The following is a 23228-nucleotide window of genomic DNA, read 5'->3' as shown; positions in this document are numbered from 1 at the left end:
AATAAACTAGTGGTGGTGATAAAACGCATGCAGACCTGCTTTGCTGGCTGAGAAGGTCTGCCATGATAAAGCGTTGTCCTTGCCAATAATTTATGCCCTATTTTTTTAAAAAAATAGAAGAGTAGCAAAAACATAAAGTTGATTTTTTAATGGAGGGAAAAAGAGCAGTGTTTGCAGAACTCCGAGGGGGTGGAAAATACAACTTCATATTTCATATATGAAATCAGAAGAGAGACAGGGACAGAAGGAGAGGATTTTAAAGTGCTGGCTCCATATTCCAAGTACATATTTTACTAAGGAAGGCAACTGAACAGCAAACAAAGCAACTCTGGGAGAAAATCAATCTCCCAGATTTCTATTTGAGAAGGTTGGTTAATCAAAAGCAGAAAGTAGCATTGTTTTTACCTTTCATTGGAACAGAAACCTAAGCAATAAAAATATAATTTTAATGCTATTTTTCTGCACTGGCCTTCATTGCTGTTATCCAGAGGTAATGCTTGGCCTGCATTTTCGTGGAACTTTTAATGCACAATGATAGCAAAACAATAAAGGCTTTAGAAGGACCTATAAAGACCTGAAACAGCACATATATTTCCCCCTTGAAGACAAGCTGCAACAATGTGGGGAATGGGTCGTCTCTAGGAGCAAGCCTAGGGATAAGTTGATGCAAGAGATTCAGAATACATTCTGAACCCATAAATACGTTGAGAAATTGGAGCAGGAGCCTAAGCAGGATTTGGGGGAAGAGGACAAGGCAGGGTCAGATCCAAAGCAGTTGGAGAAAGTCAGGACAATCAATCCCCAGTTAGCCAAAAAGTTCACTGGGTGACCTTGGGCCAGTTGCTCTCTCTCAATGCAACCTACCTCACAGGATTGTTGCAAGGATAAAGTGGGAAGGGGAGAAAAATGGTCAAAATGGTCAAAGGCCTGGAAACGATGCCTTATGAGGAACGGCTAAGGGAGCTGGGCATATTTAGCCTGGAGAAGAGGAGGTTAAGGGGTGATATGATAGCCATGTTCAAATATATAAAAGGATGTCACATAGAGGAGGGAGAAAGGTTGTTTTCTGCTGCTCCAGAGAAGCAGACACGGAGCAATGGAGCCAAACTACAAGAAAGAAGATTCCACCTAAACATTAGGAAGAACTTCCTGACAGTAAGAGCTGTTCGACAGTGGAATTTGCTGCCAAGGAGTGTGGTGGAGTCTCCTACTTTGGAGGTCTTTAAGCAGAGGCTTGACAACCATATGTCAGGAGTGCTCTGATGGTGTTTCCTGCTTGGCAGGGGGTTGGACTCGATGGCCCTTGTGGTCTCTTCCAACTCTATGATTCTATGAAAAATGTATACCTCACTGAGGCAGGATATAAGGATAATATATAAATATGGGGACAGCAGGATAGCTAATGTTAATGAAACAATCACTGTGACAAATAGCAGCTGGGGGGGGAAGAGATTTTGATCCCCCACCCTGTGCCACAGTACTGAACCTGATTTCCCTTCTGCCTCCCCAAGAGGCAACTATTTACAAAAAAAGAAAAGACAGAAAGACCCATTTAACAGAGCACATCACTCGACTCTTTTGATAAAGACTAGTTACTCACTGCTGATGTAGGGAATATAACAGACGAAGCAGTCCTAACTACGTGGCAATATGGGGGAAAGCCTTGCTGGAAAGGAACCAGCCATAAGACACAGCAACTGATGCTACCTTTTACTACCTCCACAGAAATTATCTCTTTACATACAGTGTGTTTTCCAAAAAAAATATGTTGAGAGGTACTCTCAGTTTGACTCAAGAAAATCACCGGGAAAGGAAATGAAGCCACCACTGGAGGTGGTAGCAATGAAACTGACCAATCACCATGCTAGATTCCAACTCCTACTTCACACATTAAACGCTCACTTCCTTCTGAGACTCAGGAAACACCGTGGCAGGAAATGAGGCCACCATTGGAGGTAGCAATGGAACTGACAATTCACTGTGCTGTTCAATGGAACTGACGATTCACCACGCTAGAGAAAAAACTAAAAAAATAAATATTTTTTTTGTTTCTTCTCCCGTTAGATTCACAAAATGTTTAGGGGTATGCGTACCCCAGCATACCCCCCAGAAAAAAGCACCGCATTTACATCTGAACCATGGCGCTGCATACAAAACAATATAGTTATTTCCTTCCCTTTCTGCAAACTTTGATGCTAACAACAGTTCTGTGAGGTAGGCTAGGGAGCATGCCTGAGAGAGACGAACCCTGTGTGCTTCACAACTGAAGGGATATTTCTGAACTTGGCTCTTCCCACTTCTAAGTCTGACACGGACCATACCACATTGGCTCTCACATGCTAGGAAACTAAAAGCTGCTGTGGTGATGCAGGCCATTCCTCCTCCAAAGAAACAAACGTGGCCTGATTCTCACATTATTTTCTGAGGTGGTAAAATCACAACGATATAGTTTTATCTTATTATATATATTTTTTCATTTGCACTGGAGGTCACCAAATACTTAAAGCATTATGATACCACTTTAAACAGTCATGGCTTCCTCCAAAGAATTCTGCGAGTTGCAGTTTGTTACAAGGTACTGACAGAGATGTTGGGAGACTCCTTCACAAAACTATAGCTCCCTGTGAAGAGAGATTAACTGGCTCTAAACCACTCTGGATATTGTACCTCTTTGAGGGGACAAGGGCTCTCCTAAGAGATCTTTGCATCCTTAAAAAGAACTGCATCTCCCAAAATTCTTTGGGGAAACTGTGACAGTTTAAAGTTCTTCAAATGTATGGCCTAATGCAGCCTCATGTGGCAGTAACTGGTGCATTTGCCACAGCAAGGCAAAAAGCTAGTTTCTCTGGCATTCGTAGCAAATAGTAGCTCTCGACCTGTGAGGGTCAATCCAAAGAACCCCTCTGATGCTATGATTGTCAGCTTCCCGCATAGATCTATGCAGCCCCATCCATTGTAGTCCATTTGTTCTGTTACCACTGGCGATATAAACAAGCCCATTGTCAAATAAATGCACTTAGGAAGACACTTGGAAGAAGAAAACATGTTGAGTCTTGTTGAGTCAATTGATTTGGTCCCTAGCCAAACCTTGGGAGCTTTACAATCCTCTTAGTTTTCACAAAGGAAATCTCCTTCTAAAATCCAGAGAACCTTTCTTTGGTTAGAAGGCATTCCTATGAAAAGCTAAACCTGTTGACAAAGTGTGATTTGTTAAAAGGGATAATTCAGAAAAGCTACATGAGGACAGCCTCGTTTTTCCTTAATGTAAAAATTCAGAAAAGCTACATGAGGACAGCCTCGTTTTTCCTTAATGTAAAAAAATGCTAGACATGTGAATAGTTGAACAGAATAATATACTCTTCTTGCCAAACAACAAGACGAAGGGGGGGGAGAAGTCTAGAGTCCCCAAAGGATGGTATTTCAGAAAGCACAGCAGTACTACAATCACACATTTCTCAACTGACATTTAACAACAACTTACAAACATAGCAACCTGAAATTCCCTTCCTTCAAGAAGGGCAGTGTGTTCTCCTCACTATAACCATTAACATTTTGTGTCTGGATAATCCAAATGGTGTACCAAGAAAAGGATGGATTTTCTCATCCAATAACAGCAAACAGCCTCTTTTCAGGCACCATCTTGGCCAGAAATCCACTTTCTCATCCAAATTAAGCGCGTGTGTGTGTGTGTGTGTGTCTGCAGTGGTGACTACTATGTAGGCGATATCTGGTTTTCAACATTGTGATGTATCACCAGCTAAACATCATGATATAGTGATATATCACGATGTCTGAAAATAAGGAGGAAGGAGGACTTTAATGAGTGCATGAAAATATTTCTGGTGGATTTTTCATGATACAGGCAAGGTTTACTTTCAACTAGTCACCTGTCTTACCATGTGTTTGCAAATTATATATAGTGACACATCCTTTAAACCAAACAAAAAGGAATCACTTGGTAGGTTGTCTTTACTTTTAAATGAGAGGCATCTAGTAGGAAGAATAACAGGCTGTTGAGTAAAATTTTCAGTTATTAATTTATCACCAGCTACGAAGACTGACCAAGTGGAACCATCGTGGGAAGCTGTGCAAACTTCCCAAAGAACATGCCATTGTCTGCCTCAGGCCCATTGTATGTTGTCAAGGTGAACCCACGGCGCAATATCATTGTTATGACATTCCTGTTTGCCAGAGGCCTTCCTGTAAATGGTCTGGAAGCAACAGTATCGATATATCACTCTAAAGTCGCACCACCTTTCAACAGATGTGGAAAAAGTAAGCAAAGAACAGGTGCTGTTTCTTAAGCTGATTGATAAAGATGTCTAAATATTCACCCAATATTTCAAGCCATAATTGTTCTTAAAGCAGGTCACTTTTTTTTAAAAAAAAAGGCAGGTGTATAAGTAGCAGTATACTAGTCTCATAATGATGGATTTGAAAAGCCAGGTGCTGTTGATGGTATAAAAACAATAGCACCATGTGACGTCTAACAGCTTCAGCAAAAGGAGGGGTAAAAACTGACTGAGGATGGGGGATGTTTTTCAGAGTCTTCTGCCTAGTCAAGTAGGTGTTTCAACTGCCAGTACACACTCCAATTCAAAGAAAAAGATGACTCAATAACGGATATTTATTTGTACTTCCTGAAGGATTTTTCAAAAAGAAATGTTTTTATTCAATTCATTTATTTAAAAGGGTTATAATCTACCCTGCAACTGGTAGGCTCTCAGGGCTGGCCATGACAAATAATACAGACAGAGAAAACAAATACAATTTAATACTAAAATCCTTTAAATATATATATTACAATCCTTCAATCTGGACATTCTATTATACTAAAAGAGAAAAGAGCCAGTCAAAAGAGAAAAAGCATTCGGTTGGCACTGAAAATGCTACAGAGTAGGAGCCAGCATAAGTTTATTAGGCCTTGACGGCGATGCCTGTTGTGATTCTACCTCAGCATCCCAGAACTGCATGTGTAGCTCAGGTGTGGAACTGCCCTTTTTAAAATGATGGAATCAACTTACTGTGAGACACACCTGTGTTCTACCTCCTGATACAAGCATTTCACAGAAAATGGAAATTATTGAATTCATGAAGCTATAGTCAAAGGTGAAAAACGTGAGTTACCTAGACCTAACACTTAAAAAAAGAGAGCAAAAACAGCCATCTCACACATATCAGCTTTTTTCTTTTCTATTATGGATTAAGATTAGTTGCGTCCGTCCCGTCCCCCCACTGCCCTAATCCCTATATCACATGCTCCTATAAGAATACCGGTCTTGCAACATTTCATGGTGCTAGGTTGCCTTGCATTCCAATTAAATACTGCATACTTATGAGAATTGTCTGGTGTTACTGAGTTTGCAACTGCTTGTCCATAAGAGCTAAGCTTAACTTGAAAGTGCCACATTTCCATTCAGTTCAGGAGACCACTCTGGAGTTGTATGTTTAATGTTCTGTTTTTAGAAACCAACCATGACAACCTCTATTCTATGGAAGATCTGCATATGTACAGATCAATCCCAATGGCCAGCCCCACCACTTCTGGCAATGCTGATCCCCTGATGGAGACGAGTGGGGATGGAGAGAATGCCTGAGATTAGTTCCTCCCATCCACCTGTGTGGCTGTACACAGTGGAGGAAGTTCATGCGGAGGTCCAAGGCAACCCAAATATGCTGGTGCTTGGGAGAGAAAAATCCAAATAGCAACTCCATGATGCTGGTGAAAATACAATGCTAAACTAAGCATTGTAAGGGTCCCAATATCTGCTTACCAGTATCTGCTTACCTACTATAGCCCAGCCCTGTCAAGACTTTGGATGCCACAACCCAGGACACAATCTAGAAAGGATACAGGGGCATATAGATGTTCCCACAATTACATGCTCAATAAATGTTTCATGCAGTGGCATCAGTGGGAAGGGAACACCATGCATATGTATCCTGAATGCTTGGAAGGGATGGATGCTCAGACTGAGGCTCCTGCCCCCAGATGTAGTGGTTTTGCCCAACATCTCTAGCTTTTGGTATTCAATCTTTGGTCGTGTTTCTAAAATAGCTAACCAGATCATCCCAAAAGCAGCCCCTTTAGCTCTTCTCTCTATTTTCACCAGCCCCAAACTCAGCCATAAATATCTTATTAATTGTTCCTCTTGGTTGCAGCCGGATCAACAATAGCCAGAGGCCGGAAACGTCCTCTGAGTTTATTTTAATGCAAGTTGGTATAAGCATGTTTGACTCTTGCTCTCATGGAAAGATCCAGCGGGTGATACGGGTGGAAAACAAGGGACCAAACTGCATCTAATCAGTTTGACATGGTTTGGTTTCCGTTCCTAACTTTCATAACTTCTTGAGAGTTCACGACCTCCAGAGACCCACACTGGGTTTCAGAGGGGCTATATCAGATAGCTGTTTTGCCTATTGTTTATCTGATTTTAACGCTTATCACTTCTTTCCAGTTGTGCACTGCAACAGTGAAACATGAGATTGCTTTTTTTGTTGTTGTTCTTTCTGGGCTGCAATTTGCAAAATGAAACCATTATTTTTAAAAAGCATGCATACAGTTCTGCCCATCTAGGTACATATGGCGCTTGTCCACATGTATAGGCCACCTGACTGGTGATGCTCCTGCTCACATACACATCTTTTCCAAAGCATGCACATCTGTAAGTGCGCAGGCTGCATCCACAGTGACACCAAATGCATGGCTGATGGTGTCACTGTGACGGTGATCACCACTGCAGTGACTCACACACCAAATGATGGATTGTGCCTCTCAAAGGCTGTGCCTCCCACTAGCTATGCTCACTTCATGCTGATATACTTGCTGGCTACTTGTGGCTCCAGCCCCTTGTTCATTTTATTTGCCCATCTTCTACATTTTCAACCACATATTCATTATCTCAACACAGCTATAAAACTGTAACACAAAGGGCTCTCCATCAACCCTAGAATCTGCGCAGGCAAAAAATATGTTAGGATGTTTGTTTTGATCATTTAAATTGGCCCTGTCTCTTTTCTTCCTCATCTGTCACAGAGGTGCTTGCCCTCTGCGTGAATTTAATTCTCAAATAACATCCTTGATCATCATGGGCTGCATCGGGGAAGGGCCTTAGCTCAGTGCTAGACCATCTCCTCTGCATGCAAAAGCTCCCAGGTGTAACACCCACACCAACACCCCACAACAATACTGACCTAAATGGGTCAGTGGTGTCTCTGAACAGGGCAGCTTCCCCTGTTCCAATGACAATTCTTTAAACCAAACAGTATTTTACAAGTGTTCTATTTGCACCTTGCATGTGGATTTTATTTGCCAGGTGTCTGGGTGTAAATGCATACCAGCACCTGCTCTGGAAAAGTATTTATTTATTTATTTGAGGCCTACAAACTAGCTAAGCAGCAAAGCTGCTGACTGGATTGGACATTAGCAGAAATGCTAATTCCGTTGTTAATCCCTTAACATAGATCTACACAACTTTCCCCCATTTGTGAAGGCACACAAATACCTTGGTATCTTTTTTTAGCGCTGTCAGTTTCTGGCACTACGCTTCATCCTCATTTCTTTTTTCAATGTTTCTGTGTCAAAATCCACCACGTCATCTTTCCACAAAATCTCTCTCAGCAGGGAGAGATTCTGTGCAGAGCTGCTGCTGGATGCTGAAGCAAAGGGGCAATTCTTAATTCCTGGGTAGTTTAGGGATACACCACAAGTTGCACCACAGCAAAGGGAATGCGCCGGAGCAGACATGAAGCCTTGGCATGATAGCCCACTGCCAGCGGTGGAGCAAGCCAATCAGGCGCCTGGGGCAGCGCGTGCCCTGCACCCAGGGATGAGGCTATCCGCCCATGGGGCACAGCGAGCTGGGGCAGGACGTTCCGTGGTGCCTCTGAGGAGTCTGCCAGCCTTCTCCCACTCAGCCGCCCTACAGCTGAGGGGCAGGCGGTGGGTGGACCATTTGGGGCAGCACGGAGCCTGCAGGCGCCCAAGCCACCACGTCTCACCCAAGAGAGACGCGTGGCTCAGGTGTTGCTGCAGGCCCCGCGGTGAGTGCTGCCCAGCATTTTGTCACCCCTCTCAGTGGTGACACCCAGGGCGACCTGCCCCCCTTCCTCCGCCCCTGCCCACTGCACGGCAATCCAAAGGGCCACAAAGTGCATTCAGCATTCCTATTAAGGAATGTTCTTCAGCTAGGTTCTCCCAGCACAACCCACCTCACAGGACTGTTCTAAAATGAAATAACCCTGCGCACACTGCTTTGAGCCCACGCATGCCTTATTTGCCACGAGGAAACGGCAATCTTGGACAAAAACCCCTGGAACAAAGAGCCCTACTGGATCAAGCCTATCTGGTTCAGCATTCTGTTTCCACGTTGGCCAGCCACTGGGAAGCCCCCAAGCAGGAAAGGAGAGGCATAGTTCTCTCCCGCTTCTTTTCTCTAGCAACTGGTATTTAGTGGCACACAAACTCTGAGGCTGGAGTCTACATAGCCGCCCTGACCAGCAGTTCTTGGTAGTTCCTTATTCTTTGTCAATTTGTTGAATCCCCTTTGAAAGCCTGCCAAACTGGAGCTGTGGTGAATGCCATAGTTTAATTCTGCATTGTTTATTTGCTTGCTGGGCTCTGACATCTAACCGTGCTACTGATGGAATGGTCATATTTATTTGTATGATTGTAAGGTAAAAGTAAAGGGACCCCTGACAGTTAAGTCCAGTCGCGAACGTCTCTGGGGTTGCGGCGCTCATCTTGCTTTACAGGCCAAGGGAGCCGGCGTTTGTCCGCTCCACAGACAGTTTTTCCAAGTCATGTGGCCAGCATGACTAAACCGCTTCTGGTGCAATGGAACACCAACACCAGAGCAGCGCACAGAAATGCTGTTTACCTTCCCGCCGGAGTGGTACCTATTAATCTACTTGCACGTTTTGGCATGCTTTCGAACTGCTAGTTGGCAGAAGCTGGGACCGAGCAACGGGAGCTCACCCCGTCTCGGGGATTCGAACCACTGACCTTTTGACCGGCAAACCCAAGGCTCAGTGGTTTAGACCAGTGTTTCCCAACCGGTGTGCCACGGCACACTACTGTGCCGTGAGACACCGGCTGGTGTGCCGTGGGAGGGAGGCGGGCGAGTCGGGCGGCGAGAGGCGGCGGCGGCGAGGATCCGCGTCGAGCCGGGGGCGGCTCCGCGGTGGTGGTGCCGAGCGGCGGGGCAGCTCGCGCAAAAGGGAGGAGCGCGAGACAGCGGAGGAGGAGGAGGCCGGCATGTCCGGGCAGCAGCAGCAACAACAGCAGCAGCAACTCCCGCCGCCGCCCCCTCCTCCGCCCGCTATCGCCGCCACCGCCTCAGCTGCCCTCGCTCTGCTGCCTCCTCCCACCCCGGCAAGGGGAAGGGAAAAAACGTTCACTTTTGTGCGTCCCCCCCCCCCGCGTGACGCTGCGCGCTGACGTCACGGGGCGGGGCTTTAATGGTGGTGTGCCGCGAGATTTTTTTCCGGTAAGCAGGTGTGCCGTTGCCCAAAAACGTTTGGGAAACACTGGTTTAGACCACAGCGCCACCAGCGTCCCTTGTATGATTGTACCATCTTCTAACTCACAGTGGCACTCACAAGATCTCCCATTTAATTCTGACGACAACAACAGCATTGTGGCGTTGGTTACCCTGAAAGATAGTGACTGGCCCTCAAGGTCACTCATCGAGTTTCAGCGTCTTACTGCTAAAACTAACAAGCAGAAGCTAAAGTTATTGAAGCAAAAACCGTAACACCCATAATTATAGCTTCGAATATTTGTCACTTATTGCTACTCTTTGCAAAGAGTCCAATTAACTATTAAAATTGCATTACAGTCAAAAACAGCATAGTTTTGCTTGCAGCATTTGTCTGTTTCTCTCTGTCTCTTTCTCACACACACATCACTTGTCTTTCAAATATAGCATGGCTTATGTAGCACTGCTTTATCCATTTCATTGTTCCCAGGGCACATCTGAATATGAGGTGTGTGTTTTCATCTCAGTGCCTCTGCAGCCAGCAAACCACTTAAATCTGTAATAAAAGAATAACTGAGGTGGCTTCTGTTTTTCCTTGGTAAAAATAGAAAGAATACGTTTTTCAGAAATCAAGCATCAGGAATGCATATTTTCTCAAGATTAAAAACTGTTAAAGCTCCTGCCTTGTTTATCAGAGCAAGACTCCTGCTGTGCTCAACACATAATGATGCACTTTCCAAAGAACTTCCAAACAAGCCGATAAAAAAAGATCATCATTGCCAACCTCTTTTGAGGCTGCAACAAAGGTCTCCTGCCCTTTCTGCCTCCCATTCCCTTCACTGCAATGCGCTCTTACAGCATGCACAACATGCTCTCCCTGTGGTCCCACCCTTCCCCAATGATGAATTGCAAAAGAGAGGGAGACTGCGGCTAACGTTGCAATCCTATACCCACTTACTTGGGAGTAAGTCCCATTCAAATTAATTGGGCTTACTTCTGAGCAGACATGCATAGGCTTGCACCATGCAGTCACTTCCAGACAACCTGTTTATTGAGCATACACCCTAATTTGTTTGCAGGGAGGCTAGACAATGTTGCATCAAGAAAACGTTATCCCACGCTTTCCAGTGCATCTTCTCATCACTTTCCATATTGCAAAAGTCTGGGGGTTTTTTAAGGGTGGGGGAGAGGATATTTGTTGTGCAGGAGCTCCAAATCAACTTTAATTGCACAATCTGAAATACCTGATACATGGCTGAATCCCACTCCAAAATATCAACAGCCCGGGGGCACCCCACAATGCATAGAACAGGGGGGAAGACAACACAAGGTCCACAAACCAAGTTCAAGCCAACTTAGCTATTCCCCATCAGAGCTGCAGCATCACAATAACACATGTGATACAGGGGTTGGAGGAAGACCCATGATTTACCCCTATGCAGTCTACCCTGGAGAGATGGGCGCTGGGCATCCTCCCCATGTCTTCTTGAGGTCTCTACACATCTTGCTAGCTGGTCTTCTTTTCTTTAAGAAGGGTTCAAAAGAGAAGGAGGCTGTCTCTGTGCAAAGTCTGTGCCAAGAGCTGCACTGGCTGACCTTCAAAGCCTTTCCAGCCGTAACCATGCTACTAAGAGTTTACTACATCTCCACGACTTCCTCTGATGTCCAGTTTAAGCCTTCTGGGACACCCACTTCAAAAATGCACACACACAAGCTATCAGCCTGACTTGAACACCATCTCTAACTTTCTATGGGAAATTTAGCATTTTCTGTGGCAGCGAGGAAACCAGGTTCAAATCCCTGGTAAACCTCTGTGGGTAACTTAGGATAAGTAAATCTCCCATCATGCCTCACAAGGTGTACAGGAGGATCTATTAGATAATATTTACAAAGCAGTTTGTACACCAAAAAGATCTCTAGAAGAGTGTTCTTCGACACTCTTGGATTCCCTGGTGTTGTTGGACTACAATTCCCATCATCCTTGGGTATTGGCTAAGTTGGCTGAGGATGATGGGAGTCCTGAATCACCAAGGTCTCCAAGATTGAAGAACACTCCTATAAAAAGCATTACTAACAATAAGGTAAGGTAGCTAATACCTAAAGCCAGCCTTCCCAAACCAGCCGCCTTTCTGATGTTTTCAGGTGACAACTGCAGCCATGTCAAGTGAGGCTTATAGGAGTTGTAGTCAAAAAGGTGGGGAGGACACCAAGTTGGCGAAGGCTAGTCTAAACCAAGATGCAATAAGCAGGAAGGAAGGAAACATAAAAACAACTGAAGCTGTTCAAACATACTACAAGATCATGGTAAGTCAGAATAAAAAATAACATTCTGTAGACATAATTTTAAATGGGCATCTGCCATCTCCCACTTGTCAAGCAGTATGAGCAAATATTTTGCTGTATGAGCAAATGCACAGCCCTTAAAAGCCTAAGAGAATCATTTATCCAAAATGTTCCGATAATCAGTAGATTGGAAAATTGTGCGTGTTATTTATATAAGGCATGATCTGGTCAAAGTGAAACAATTCAAAGTTCCATTGATTTCAGCAGGAAAAAATTAAGTTCCTGCTTAAAGCTGCACTCCTATGGGGGGAATTCAACCAGGGTTTACTCAGAGCAGACCCAGAGAAATTAATGGAGTCAATGGATCTCCTCTAGAGTAAAACTCGGTTGAATACCACCCAATACCTACACACCAGGAAGAAAGCCTCACTAAATCCAGTAGGACTTACTGACTTACTTGTTAAGAGAGCTGAGATTTATTAGGAGATCATTCCCTTCACAGAACTATAATTTCCAGAGTTCCCTAGGAAGGGCGATTGTCAAACCACTCTGAGAATTGTAGCTCTATGAGAGGAATAGGAGTCTCCTAACAATGCTCATCACTCTTAACAAACTACAGTTCCCAGGGTTCTTTGGGGAAGCCATGTCTGCTTAAAGTGGTATGATGATGCTTTAAATGTACGGTACAGACGGGTCCTTACCCTTAGATAAGTGTGCATAACATTGCAGCCTTAAGCATACTGCTTTGTTTCAGGGGGTAGAGAGGACTGACATTATTTTCAAGAGAGTTTCAGACAGATTAGTAATAACCCAAGTTGGAAAAAGGTAATCCTGTTGTTTTAAATGTAATGTTTATATGTGAGTATAATCACAGTAAGACAAAGCTGTAAAAGCGAGTCAATAAACTAGTTCTTAACTACAATGGGGCAAACCCCAGGAACCAAGTCATGAAAAGCTTCCTAGACAAAAGACATCTCAAATAAGGGGGGGGGGGCATTATTTGTTCTCTGTTGTTTCAGGAGACAGAATTAGAACTAACTGGTGAAAGTTGGAGGGAATCAGGTTTCAGCTAAGTGTTTGGAGAAAATTCATAAAGGCAATTCTCTTGACGCCTGAAAGTCTCACCCCTTATATGCCTAGTCAATCACTGCAGATGAGGGCCTCCCATCCATACCATTTTAACAGGAGGTCTGCTCCACACAATGTAGGAATCAGGCTTTTATTGTTGTGGCATCTCCCCAGTGGAATGCCCTACCCTTGAATATTAAACAGAGTTGATAGAATGGAGCTGCTACACCCAAGGGGGGACCCATTAACTTTTTCTAGTGCAGATGGGCCTGATCCAGATCAGGATAACAGCAGGGAGCAAAGGATTAAAAGCCCCCTAACACACAAGTACATCGCCCAAACCTGGACCACCTCCTCCCGCTTTCCATTTCCATTTTGAAAATCCATCCACACCATCTTTAATTCCATGAACGGCATTGCGTTTTGTCAGGCTCTCAGGGTGTGCCAAAGAGCCATCACCCTACTACACTAAATCTTTCTTGCATAATTCGGTTGCATAAATTATTTTGAGGCACTTTGTCAAATTGTTGCTGATCTCCTTAAATTGAAGCTATAACCACCTCGAAACACAACGAGGAGCCTGCTGATCAAAGCCTTGCTGTTTATTAGGGCTGTTAAAAGTCTTCAACCAACACACTGCTTACATTGCCTTGATTGGATTTTTAAAACTCGCTGTCCAAAGCAAAGCTTTATGATGATGAGATTTCCCCTCCCTCTCTCTGCCCAAATTACAAATTACGGTACTTATCACTGAAAGCACCACCAAGGTGGAAAAAGACGGGACGTTGGCCCCAATTCTACCAGCCTTTTTTTTTTTAATGTCCTTATTGAGCTTTTCTTGGGTAGCAATAGAATATGCTGAGACTCTGTTTTCAAGTCATTTTATCATTCAAAGAAGTCAGTCATATTCAGAGACATTATAGGCAATATAGGGTTGTGGGAGAAGAGAGAGGGGTGGGAAGGGGGAGATGGTTAACATTTCATTCTTTAGCACAGTATATGAGCATAAGCTTATGTGTCAGCATCACATAGACAGGTATTTTATTTTTGCTGGCGGTGTTCTGAAGACTAATTTCACACTGAGTTCACTGGAACAGACTTTGATTTACAACATTGTAAGGGCCCCTTTCTACATTGCAGGCATGTCACAAAGCTTTTATCTACAACTAACCCAGTATGTTGTCCCAATATGATGTATGGAAAGTTATGGGTTGGGAACAAGTTTGATCTATGGTTTCTCTAACCACAGACCTAACTGCGTCTACTGATCTATGTGATGACTCTCTCCATTACTTTACTCAACATACAATTATTTAGGAAAAATGAGGCTTAGGTTTCAGGTGATGAAAAAGACCCCTGCCTGACACCTGGAAGAATCAATATCTGTCAGACTGCTTAATCTTCCTTCAACACTGGTGATGGGACTGCATAATAATAATAGTTTATTATTTATACTCCACCCATCCCTCTGGGTTTCCCCAGCCACTCTGGGTGGCTCCCAACAGCATCCTCCGCTGCACCTGAGTGGGCCTTAGGGGATCCCACTAGTTTTTGGCGAGGGGCATGACAGGTTTTGTGGCACACACACTGCTCTAATCTCTTAACAGAGGGGAATGACCAGAGGGCATGGGAGGAATGGCCAGAGGGTCTACCATTGCTCTCCCTTCTGCCCCTCAGTATCTGCCACCTGATGGGATTGCTTGACTCTGCCTAAGGGTAGGACTGGGATGCAACATGAGGTCTAAAGCACGACTCTGCTCCTGCTACTGTATGGAAGTGAGTAAGTGCACGAACAAGGCTGATACATTATGCTTATTACGGTCACACGCATGGCATATTCCTGCACCCTTTGAGAGACCAAAAATCAAGCTCGGCACAGCTGTAATCTCTCTCCTTGGTACGGGAGCTGCCAACAGTGCCATCCATTATTAGGTCTTGTAATTGTCTTGCTGAGAGAGCCGCTGTACGATGGCTGGTAACTGATCTCTCGCCATTGTGCCCCACCTGTTACTGCCTCTCGTCTTATTCTCCTGCAAATAAGAGCCTATTATCCATCACCTGCCACTGACCTTCTCTTCCTTTCTTGACTGCTCTGGCCAGGAGGAGCACACTGGGTCCTTGCCTGCCACTGCTTGTTACTCACTCGACTTACACAGCTATTGTTGTGGCTCAAAGGGCACCGCTTCAGCATGGGCCAGAGCCAAGATGGAACAATCAACCCTCCCCTGTAGCAGCAACACCAGAAATCAGCCTGGTGTGGACATGTACAAGCATAAACCACTACATCTTCCTAATTATATGCTCCTGTGTAACAGTTAGGCCTCTACTCCTCCCAACCAACCACATCATGCTTCAAAAGTCAACTATTCCCACTCGCCTTTCTCCCCTCCACCTCTCCCCCCTCCCTTTTCTTCCTAATGTAACCCTAATGTCTCAACAAATGAAAACGACCTATGGAAAATGTAACTTGAAAAAAGAGACATTGCGCGTACCTTTGTAAACCAATAAAACTTTAATAAAAAATATTTTTTAAAAGTCAACTATTCCGGACTCAGGACCAACTTTTGACCCATTTGGGGGCCCATTTCTTAATCTTTTACCATATAGTTGCATGGTGGCAGTGTTCCTCTTGGACCCACTTTGCACCAGGCTGTGACCCACTAGTAGGTCCAGACCCACCAGCTGACAAGCGGTGAATCAGAGCACCTCCAGATCCCAAACTGCACCTCCCGCTGGCCCCAACCGGCACTGCTAATGCTTGGGGGTGATGGGAGTTGTAGTTCAGCAACCGCTGGAAACATTTCAGGTTAAACCACCTCTGGATTAGGGAATCAGAACGTGGCTGGCAAATGCTGCCTCTTACTCGGCAACTCTGCTACTTCAGAGGCAGCAAGGGCACTTTGGGACGCTGGGTTTGCGGGTGGAAGCCTTGCCAGTCTCCATCACCACCACATGAATACTTTTATCAAAGTGGACCTCTGGCAAAAAAACAGACCATTGTGCCTAAGAGCTGTAGGATGGAGTCAAAGTCAGGGAGCCACTCCCAGCAAGCCTAACTTCTTTGCTGGCCCAATTGGAGGATCAATCCAGAGCAGTCACTTCCCACACAGTTCACTCTGCTTCTCTCTCTCTCTCTCTCGATCCCCCCCCCCCCCGTGCGCCTTCCCCTTACCTGACCCGGTTGTCGTGGAACTTGCTCTGCTGGGGCTGGTTCAAGTAAATGGTGCGGGCTGCTGCCTCCTCCTGGTCCGCAGAGGACGTGGCCCCGGACATCTCATCATCTGCCTTCTTGTAGCCCGAAGAGGAGCAAATGGGTCCTGCCGGCAGCAGGCAGCAGCAGCAGCCAAGCAAAAGAAGAAAAAAGAGGGTGGGGGAAAGGGGTGGGTGGGGAAAGGAATCAGTTAGCAGAAGGAAAGATACAGAAGGCGAGAGGCGCGGCGGACGAGGAGGCGGCGGCACGCAGCAGCAAAAGCAGCTAGCATCACGCCGCCCGCATCTCTAGCGAGCCGCCTCGGTGGCAGCTTGCTTTCTCCTTCTCCTCCTCCTCGAGCAGCCTTTGCAAAGTGGCTCTAGAGAAGCAGGATCGTAGCAACAGCAGCCTGTATGCCTCCCTGCCTCCCTGTTGCTTTCCAGCTCTGTCCCCAGACGCGCGCGTGCATGTGCGCGCAAAGCAGCCGAAACCTCCCCGCGACACAAACACACGCGCGCGCATACACACACAAACGCCCCGCACCCAGAAGCGCGGCTGGCTGCTGGAAGGGCGGAGGGAGGGAGGCGCCGCGCTCGCAGGCGGAGAAGAATAAACAAGAATCAAAGTCACGGCAACCGAAGGAGTTGCGAGTCCAAGTCCACCCACTTATTGATCGGCGGCGGCGGCGGCTGCAGTCTCGAGCTCCCGGGCAGCAGAAGTAGAAAAGCGTCGCTTAGTTGTTGTTTTTCCGGGCGCCTGGTTTGTATGGCGTGGAGCTTTACAAGCGACGCGGGAGGGTGGGGTGCACGTGGTGGGTTTGTTACCACCGGGTGTAGGGCGGAACTAGATCGTGTGACAGATCCACCCGTGGCCTCAGAGGGAAAGAGGTGGAAGCGCGCGTCGTCGTCGTCCCCCCCCCCCAAGAAACCGGAAAGGAGTAACAAACATTTGGGAAGGGACAGCAGAGCAAACCGCACGAGTGGCGCGATTAAAAAAATAAAATGTTGCCATTATTATGTTGGCCTCCAGGAGCCTCTTCCCTAATGTTCAGCTCCAACGATGAATCATCCAGTGGGACTCCGGGGTAACTTGGGATATATGGCTAGAAGACGCCTCCGAAGCAGCTTCCCGCTACCTAGTGCCCTCCGGCAGTTTTTGGAAGACTCCGACCATCCCTCAACTGGCCATGTTTGCTGGGGCTGATGGGAGTTGTAGTCCAAAGCATCAAGAGTGCCTGAGGAACTTCACCGAATATACAGTGCATCCCACAGCGGCCAAAACTGTCAAGTCTGTATACCAGGATTGGGGTATACACCATACTCTGCTGGGAATAATGGGAGATATATTTTGGGGTCAGAGGCGGTGGGGAGGGGGAAGAGCCATAAATAGATGGGGAACTCCATTTTCTCTCTTTCTGTCACCCCTTTCTCCCACTTTTTCTGCTACCAATTTTTTTCCTTCACACCCTTTTCTCTGTCACCCTATGTGTCTATCTCCCCGGTTTTTCACTACTTGACACCCACACGATTTTGGCCAAGACTTTCAGATCGCCCGCTCCTGTCATAGGCAGGAATGACCTGAAATGGATAAAACACGACACTTGAAGAGAATTAGAAAGACTAAAACCCCTATGCATGCTTACCCAGGAATAAGGCCCATCAAACTCAATGGCACTTAGTTCTGGACAGATGTGAACAGGCACGAAAATATATTGTCCTTTTGAAACCTCAAGCCTCACAGTGCAGGAGCTGTTCAAATAGATTTAAAAACAAAACAAATGTGTCTCTGTCAGAGCTGCTTATGAAAAGTGCACTGATCCTCAGTGACATTAGTATGGAAGGAAAGAACAAGGGTGTTTATCTTCACTCTATTTCAGGGCTTGTAAACAAACTGTAATGGAGAGAAAACTTCTTAATTTCAAGTTGAGTCAAACTTGTCAAGTCAATCTTGTTTGTTGCTAAAGGGGAAAGTCACAAAAGGAAAGTCACATGTTTATTGTTTACTGAAACTCCCCCCCCCCCCAATATCAACTACCAAACCTATTATATATTTGAAAGTTACCATTTATAAGGAGATGGTCTTGTTTCATTGATAGAGGCACAGTGTTTTAAAAGCACTATGAAGAATAAATTCAACCTGTTTAAACTACTTCATCTGGCCTCAGATTACTCTCACCCTTCCCTGCCCAAAATTTCTCCATTTCTGCTAGGTGATGCTTGGTTATATGTGGCATTGTGATTCAGCTGGAGAAGAGCTATTGCAAGATATACTGAATGGAATCACCCAAATGTTGAGACCAGTTTCAGAGGCCCTGCTCTAGATCAGCCTATCATCTGAATTAAGAGGAGTGGCAGGGCCTTTACAGCTGTAGCACTCCATTTATGGATTTCAGTAGACAGAAAGATTCACTGCCTTTCTTTTCAGCACCACCTTGAAAACTTACTTTTATTTGCCAGGCCTTTTATTTTTCCATTGGATCTTTTTGACTGCCTGCTCAATTTTGCCTTTTTTATTTTGGTGTATCTTTGGAGAGCTACAGCTGAAGAGTACCTAATAATCATTTTCTGAAAACCAAATAAACATTGCCCTAGTGCAGAGAGCCACTGAAATGCTGCCACACTGGAGTAATATTTAATTGCAGGGGTATTTCCTGTGTTAACTTAGTTTTGAGAGAAGGAGGAAAACACAAACAATCCTACAGCTTGGGGGCAAATTTCACTCAGAATTCTAGTCCCCCATCAATGGGCCAGGAATATAGATATATTTAAAAATTACCAATACAGCTGTCCCAGTTACTTTTGTGATTTCCCTGGCATCAAGCTTATTCTTGCATTATGCTGCTGGTTCGAACGGCAACATTTGTCCCTTTGTGAACACCTCAGCAAAATAGGGTTACAAAAAGCAGCATTATAAGGCCAGCATACACACAGACTTTAACACAGTACTATTTGCTAATTACAGTGGAGGAAGCATTTGGCCGGATGATTGACTTAATATCTCCTACATGCAAAGAGGAATCTACTTGCAATCCTTTGTCAAAGAAGCACCTATTCAAACAAAGCAAAGAGCAAAGACAAAGGAACAAACTGCATGTGGGAATGACAATGCACACTGAACACTGGTGCTCACAGATGGGACACAACGGCCAATGCTCTGGGGTCATGCCTCAGCCTGCTGCATCAGCTATCACAACAGAAGTTACCCAAGACATTGTTGCTAAGGTGTGCAGGGTCCCATTGCCTCCCCAGAGGGCTATCTTGACCTTCAACTCAATTGTCAATGTAGTGCAGGTCTTTTTTCATCTGAGGTCCATATTCCCTTCTGGGCAACATTATGAGGACCACACAGGGGCGCCGACTTATAAAAAATATTGGGGGAGCCTGCGAAAGCTCATGAATAATAAATAAGCTCATGAATATGCAGATAAAGTGGCGCCGCCTCCTCGTGAGCGAATAGAGGAGAGCGTGCTGCACCTATTAATCAGCTCCGAAGGAAATTGGGTGGAGCTTTTGCTCGGGAGGGAGGGCAGGAGGCATGCAGCCCGACCCTGTGCATTTTGGGCTGGGGGAGGGGCGGCGGTGGCGCTCTGCTGGAGGGGAGCCCGAGATTATTGGGGGGGCAGAGCCCCCCCAAACGAATTTTTGAGGGGGCTCGGGCCCCCTCAGGCCCCATGGAGTCGGCGCCTATGGGACCACATGCTAGTGACGGGAGGAGACGGGCAAAAGCAAGTAGAGCAACAAATATACCATCAGTCAGGTTGTGTATCCACAACAGAACCAGAGGAAGAATGACTGCAGGGAGGAGTAGAGAGAAGAAACGCCATCTGCAGCAGCACAACTGGATGTCTTCCTCTGCCCCAGCTGCAGCAAAACATGTCTCTCCCACATCGGTCTCTACAGCCGCAACAGGCGCTGTAACTCCCCAACAGTTCGACTTTGCCCCTGAAGGCGCACTCCTCCATAATCTCCCAAAGACAGACAGATGCCAGCCAACCAATCTGTCCAGTAGACTAGTTTCTGCTCATGTATCTCTCTATCCAAGCAAGCAAGTGGCATTTTCAGAGTTCATTTTCAGAGAATACATTCTAGCCAAGCAAAAACACTGGGGTGCAAAGTGGGGGCAGTGAGGGGTTGTTGCCTAGGGAGTGTTTTGAGGGTCAAAAGAGATGCCTGGAGGACCACAGCCTGGGCCTGAGGTTTCCCCACGTCAATCAGGTGTTAAAGGCACACAAGCAGGTCAAGTTAGTTGATTTCAGGTCAGCTGGCATTGCCAGGGGAACCTTAACCCCAGCTGATGAACACAAAAGCTATGCCCTTCAAAACATTTACAAAAAGAAGTAACATCCCTAAGAGAAGATAGATAAGACCGCTGACACTTTGAGTTGATTGATAGCTGCTGAAATTGCAATATTTTGCCACAAAATGAGCCTGTAATCATTACTGGCCTGCAGAGGTAGCAACCACCACTTAAGGCAATTCAGTTGGCACAAGCAATAAAGCAATCATAAGCAGGAGGAAGCAGCATGAAACGTATTTAGAAATCCGGAAGGGAAATGTTGTGCTTTAACTACAAAGTAAGTACAGTAATAATAAAAAGCAGGAAGGATAAAATTCACAATTGACGTTTTAATTCGCTTGCATTTGGATGCTCGGCTTTGTAAAAACAAAAGAAATATGCAAGGTAGTGGCTAAAGTGTTTAATGATGTTGTTATATTTAGAATGGAGAACACGAAACAATTTGTTTGCTTGAATTATTTAGACTATTCCTTGCCTAAAGGTGTCTCTTTGAGCAAGGTGCCTTGTTCACTCTCGTCCTGTGCTTGTAGCGTGGGGTGATGTGGATGGCATGGATTCATCTGTAAGAAGGGCATTGCCATGGCGGTATGGAGGTGTGTTAGATGAGCAAAATAGTTTGGGTTGATTTGGTCAGATGCCTTTGGGTCTGTGATCTTTAAAGCAATTGTTCAGACTTATCTGGTTTGGGGGGGGGGAAATGGATCAAAGCGGCATTGCTAAATAACTGTATTCTGGAAAAATATCAACACCATGGGGAGTGGGGAAAGAGGGCTGTAGCACAGTGGTAGAGAAGAAGAAGAAGAGTTTGGATTTGATATCCCGCTTTATCACTACCCGAAGGAGTCTCAAAGTGGATAACATTCTCCTTTCCCTTCCTCCCCCACAACAAATACTCTGTGAGGTGAGTGGGGCTGAGAGACTTCAGAGAAGTGTGACTGGCCCAAGGTCACCCAGCAGCTGCATGTGGAGGAGCGGAGATGCGAACCCGGTTCACCAGATTACGAGTCTACTGCTCTTAACCACTACACTACACTGGCTCTCATGCAGAAGGTCCCAGGTTCAATCCCTGGTACCTCCAGCAAGGTCTGAGAGAGAAGACTCCTGTCTGGAATCCTGGAGAGCCACTACCAGTCAGTGTAGACAATACTGAGCAAGATGGACCAATGGTCTGACTCACTAGGAGGCAGCTTCCTGTGTTCTGTGTCACCAATAGAAAACTAGGTACCATTAGCGTTTAGCATTGGCAGATCGCAGATTACGCCATTAAGCCCTTGTGTGCATTAAGATCTTCCAGAGAGGTCCGCAAGATCTAGGACAGCCTTCACCAACTTGTTCTCCTCCAGATGTTTTGGACTACACTCCCCTCAGCCCCAGCCAGCAGGAACTGGGGCTGATAAGAGCTGCAGCCCAAAACTTCAGAAGGATACCAGGTTAGTGAAGGCTCATCTGGGGCCTTCTTGGTGGTGGCTTCCCAGTTACAGATTTCTGTGTCCAAAGAGAACTGCCCGTCCAATTCCTTTTCCAACTTTGGGAAATGCTTTTGTCCTAGAAGACATTTTCATGGTTGTAGCTTGCCCTTGAACCTTAGAGTGAAGGGCAGGTGATTAATAAATCCATAACAACAACTATTATTGTTATTGTTATTATTGCTAGTGTCAGTGTTTGTAGAAAGCAAAAAAAAAAAAGAAGGAAAGGGTTCTGACCTCCCTTTATCTTCTCGGCCTCCTTGTCGGCACAAAAAGAGTCCTCGGGAATATCCTTGCAGAGTTTTATTAAAAGTCTTTGTGCAAAACACGACTGAATACCACGACTGAAACACACCAGCACCAACCAACCCAAACACCAGCCAACACCGAAACCAACAGTTCTCACCTATATATACAGCCTGCTGCAAGCCGCTGAGTCATGCTGACCCAGCTTTATTCACATTAAAGAAACAGCGGCCATTTTAGCCGTGACACCCCTTCTGTTTCTTAAATGCGAAAAACCCCAACAGAAACAATACATTACAACAATACAACAATACATTATATACATAAACCCAGTTTTGTCATCAATTCATTATGGCATGTTGCTGGCAAAGGCTTGGTAAACAAATCAGCAATATTATCTTGTGATTGACAATACTCCAGTTTGATCACCCCATTCTGTACACAATCTCTCACATTCGCATGACGGATAGCAATATGTTTTGATGCGGATTTCATTATTTCCGAGCCCGCTAATGCAATGCACGATTGGCTATCTTCATGCACTTGGATAGGCAAATCTACTTTACAATCTAGATCTTTTAGTATCTGTATAAACCATATGATTTCATTGCATGCTAGCGACAGGCTCCCATATTCTGCCTCACAGGATGAGGTTGCAACAAATCCTTGTTTCTTTGACCTCCATCCAATTATGGAATTGGCAAACATCATAACCATTCCACTTGTAGATTTTCTAGTAGCTACACAGCTTCCCCAGTCCGCATCAACAAATACTTCTAGTTTTTCATCTTGTGTACTAGAGATCTTCAAACATACATTTAATGTCCCCTTTAGATATCTGATAAGCCTTTTCAAAGCACACCAATCGGCAGTACTGGGTTTAGATACACGTTGGCTCAGAACATTTGTAGCACATGCAATGTCTGGCCTTGACCACTGGCTTAAATACAACAGTGATCCTATTTTTGAGTGATACAACTCAGGCTGATCAAATTCATCATCACACACTGTCTTTGGGAAATCTGGTGTCATGGGAGTCTGAACTGGCTTGCAGTTTTCCATGCCAAACTGTTCTATTAAATGAAGAATTTTCTCTTTCTGACTCAATAGGAAGCTTCCATCTGCTTCCTGCCTTACTTCTACTCCCAAGTAATTGCTTACAGGCCCCAAGGCTTTAAGCTTAAACCTCTTTTCTAGTTG

The 23228-nt window shown here is 45.3% G+C and overlaps 1 protein-coding gene across 1 annotated transcript in view; it reads right to left on the bottom strand.

The window, feature by feature from the left end:
* ATP8A2 (ATPase phospholipid transporting 8A2) overlaps window positions 1-23228 on the bottom strand; it is a 250069-nt gene that overhangs the window by 192312 nt on the left and 34529 nt on the right. Inside the window, exon 2 of the mRNA XM_083498877.1 lies at window positions 16003-16147. Within this exon, the coding sequence (XP_083355003.1) occupies window positions 16003-16147 (145 nt within the window). The remainder of the gene's footprint in view (window positions 1-16002; window positions 16148-23228) is intronic.

Source organism: Podarcis liolepis (assembly GCF_965112155.1).
Source record: "Podarcis liolepis genome assembly, chromosome: 4".
In the NCBI taxonomy this organism is placed as follows: Eukaryota; Metazoa; Chordata; class Lepidosauria; order Squamata; family Lacertidae; genus Podarcis; species Podarcis liolepis.
This window is presented reverse-complemented; position numbering and strand designations above follow the sequence as displayed.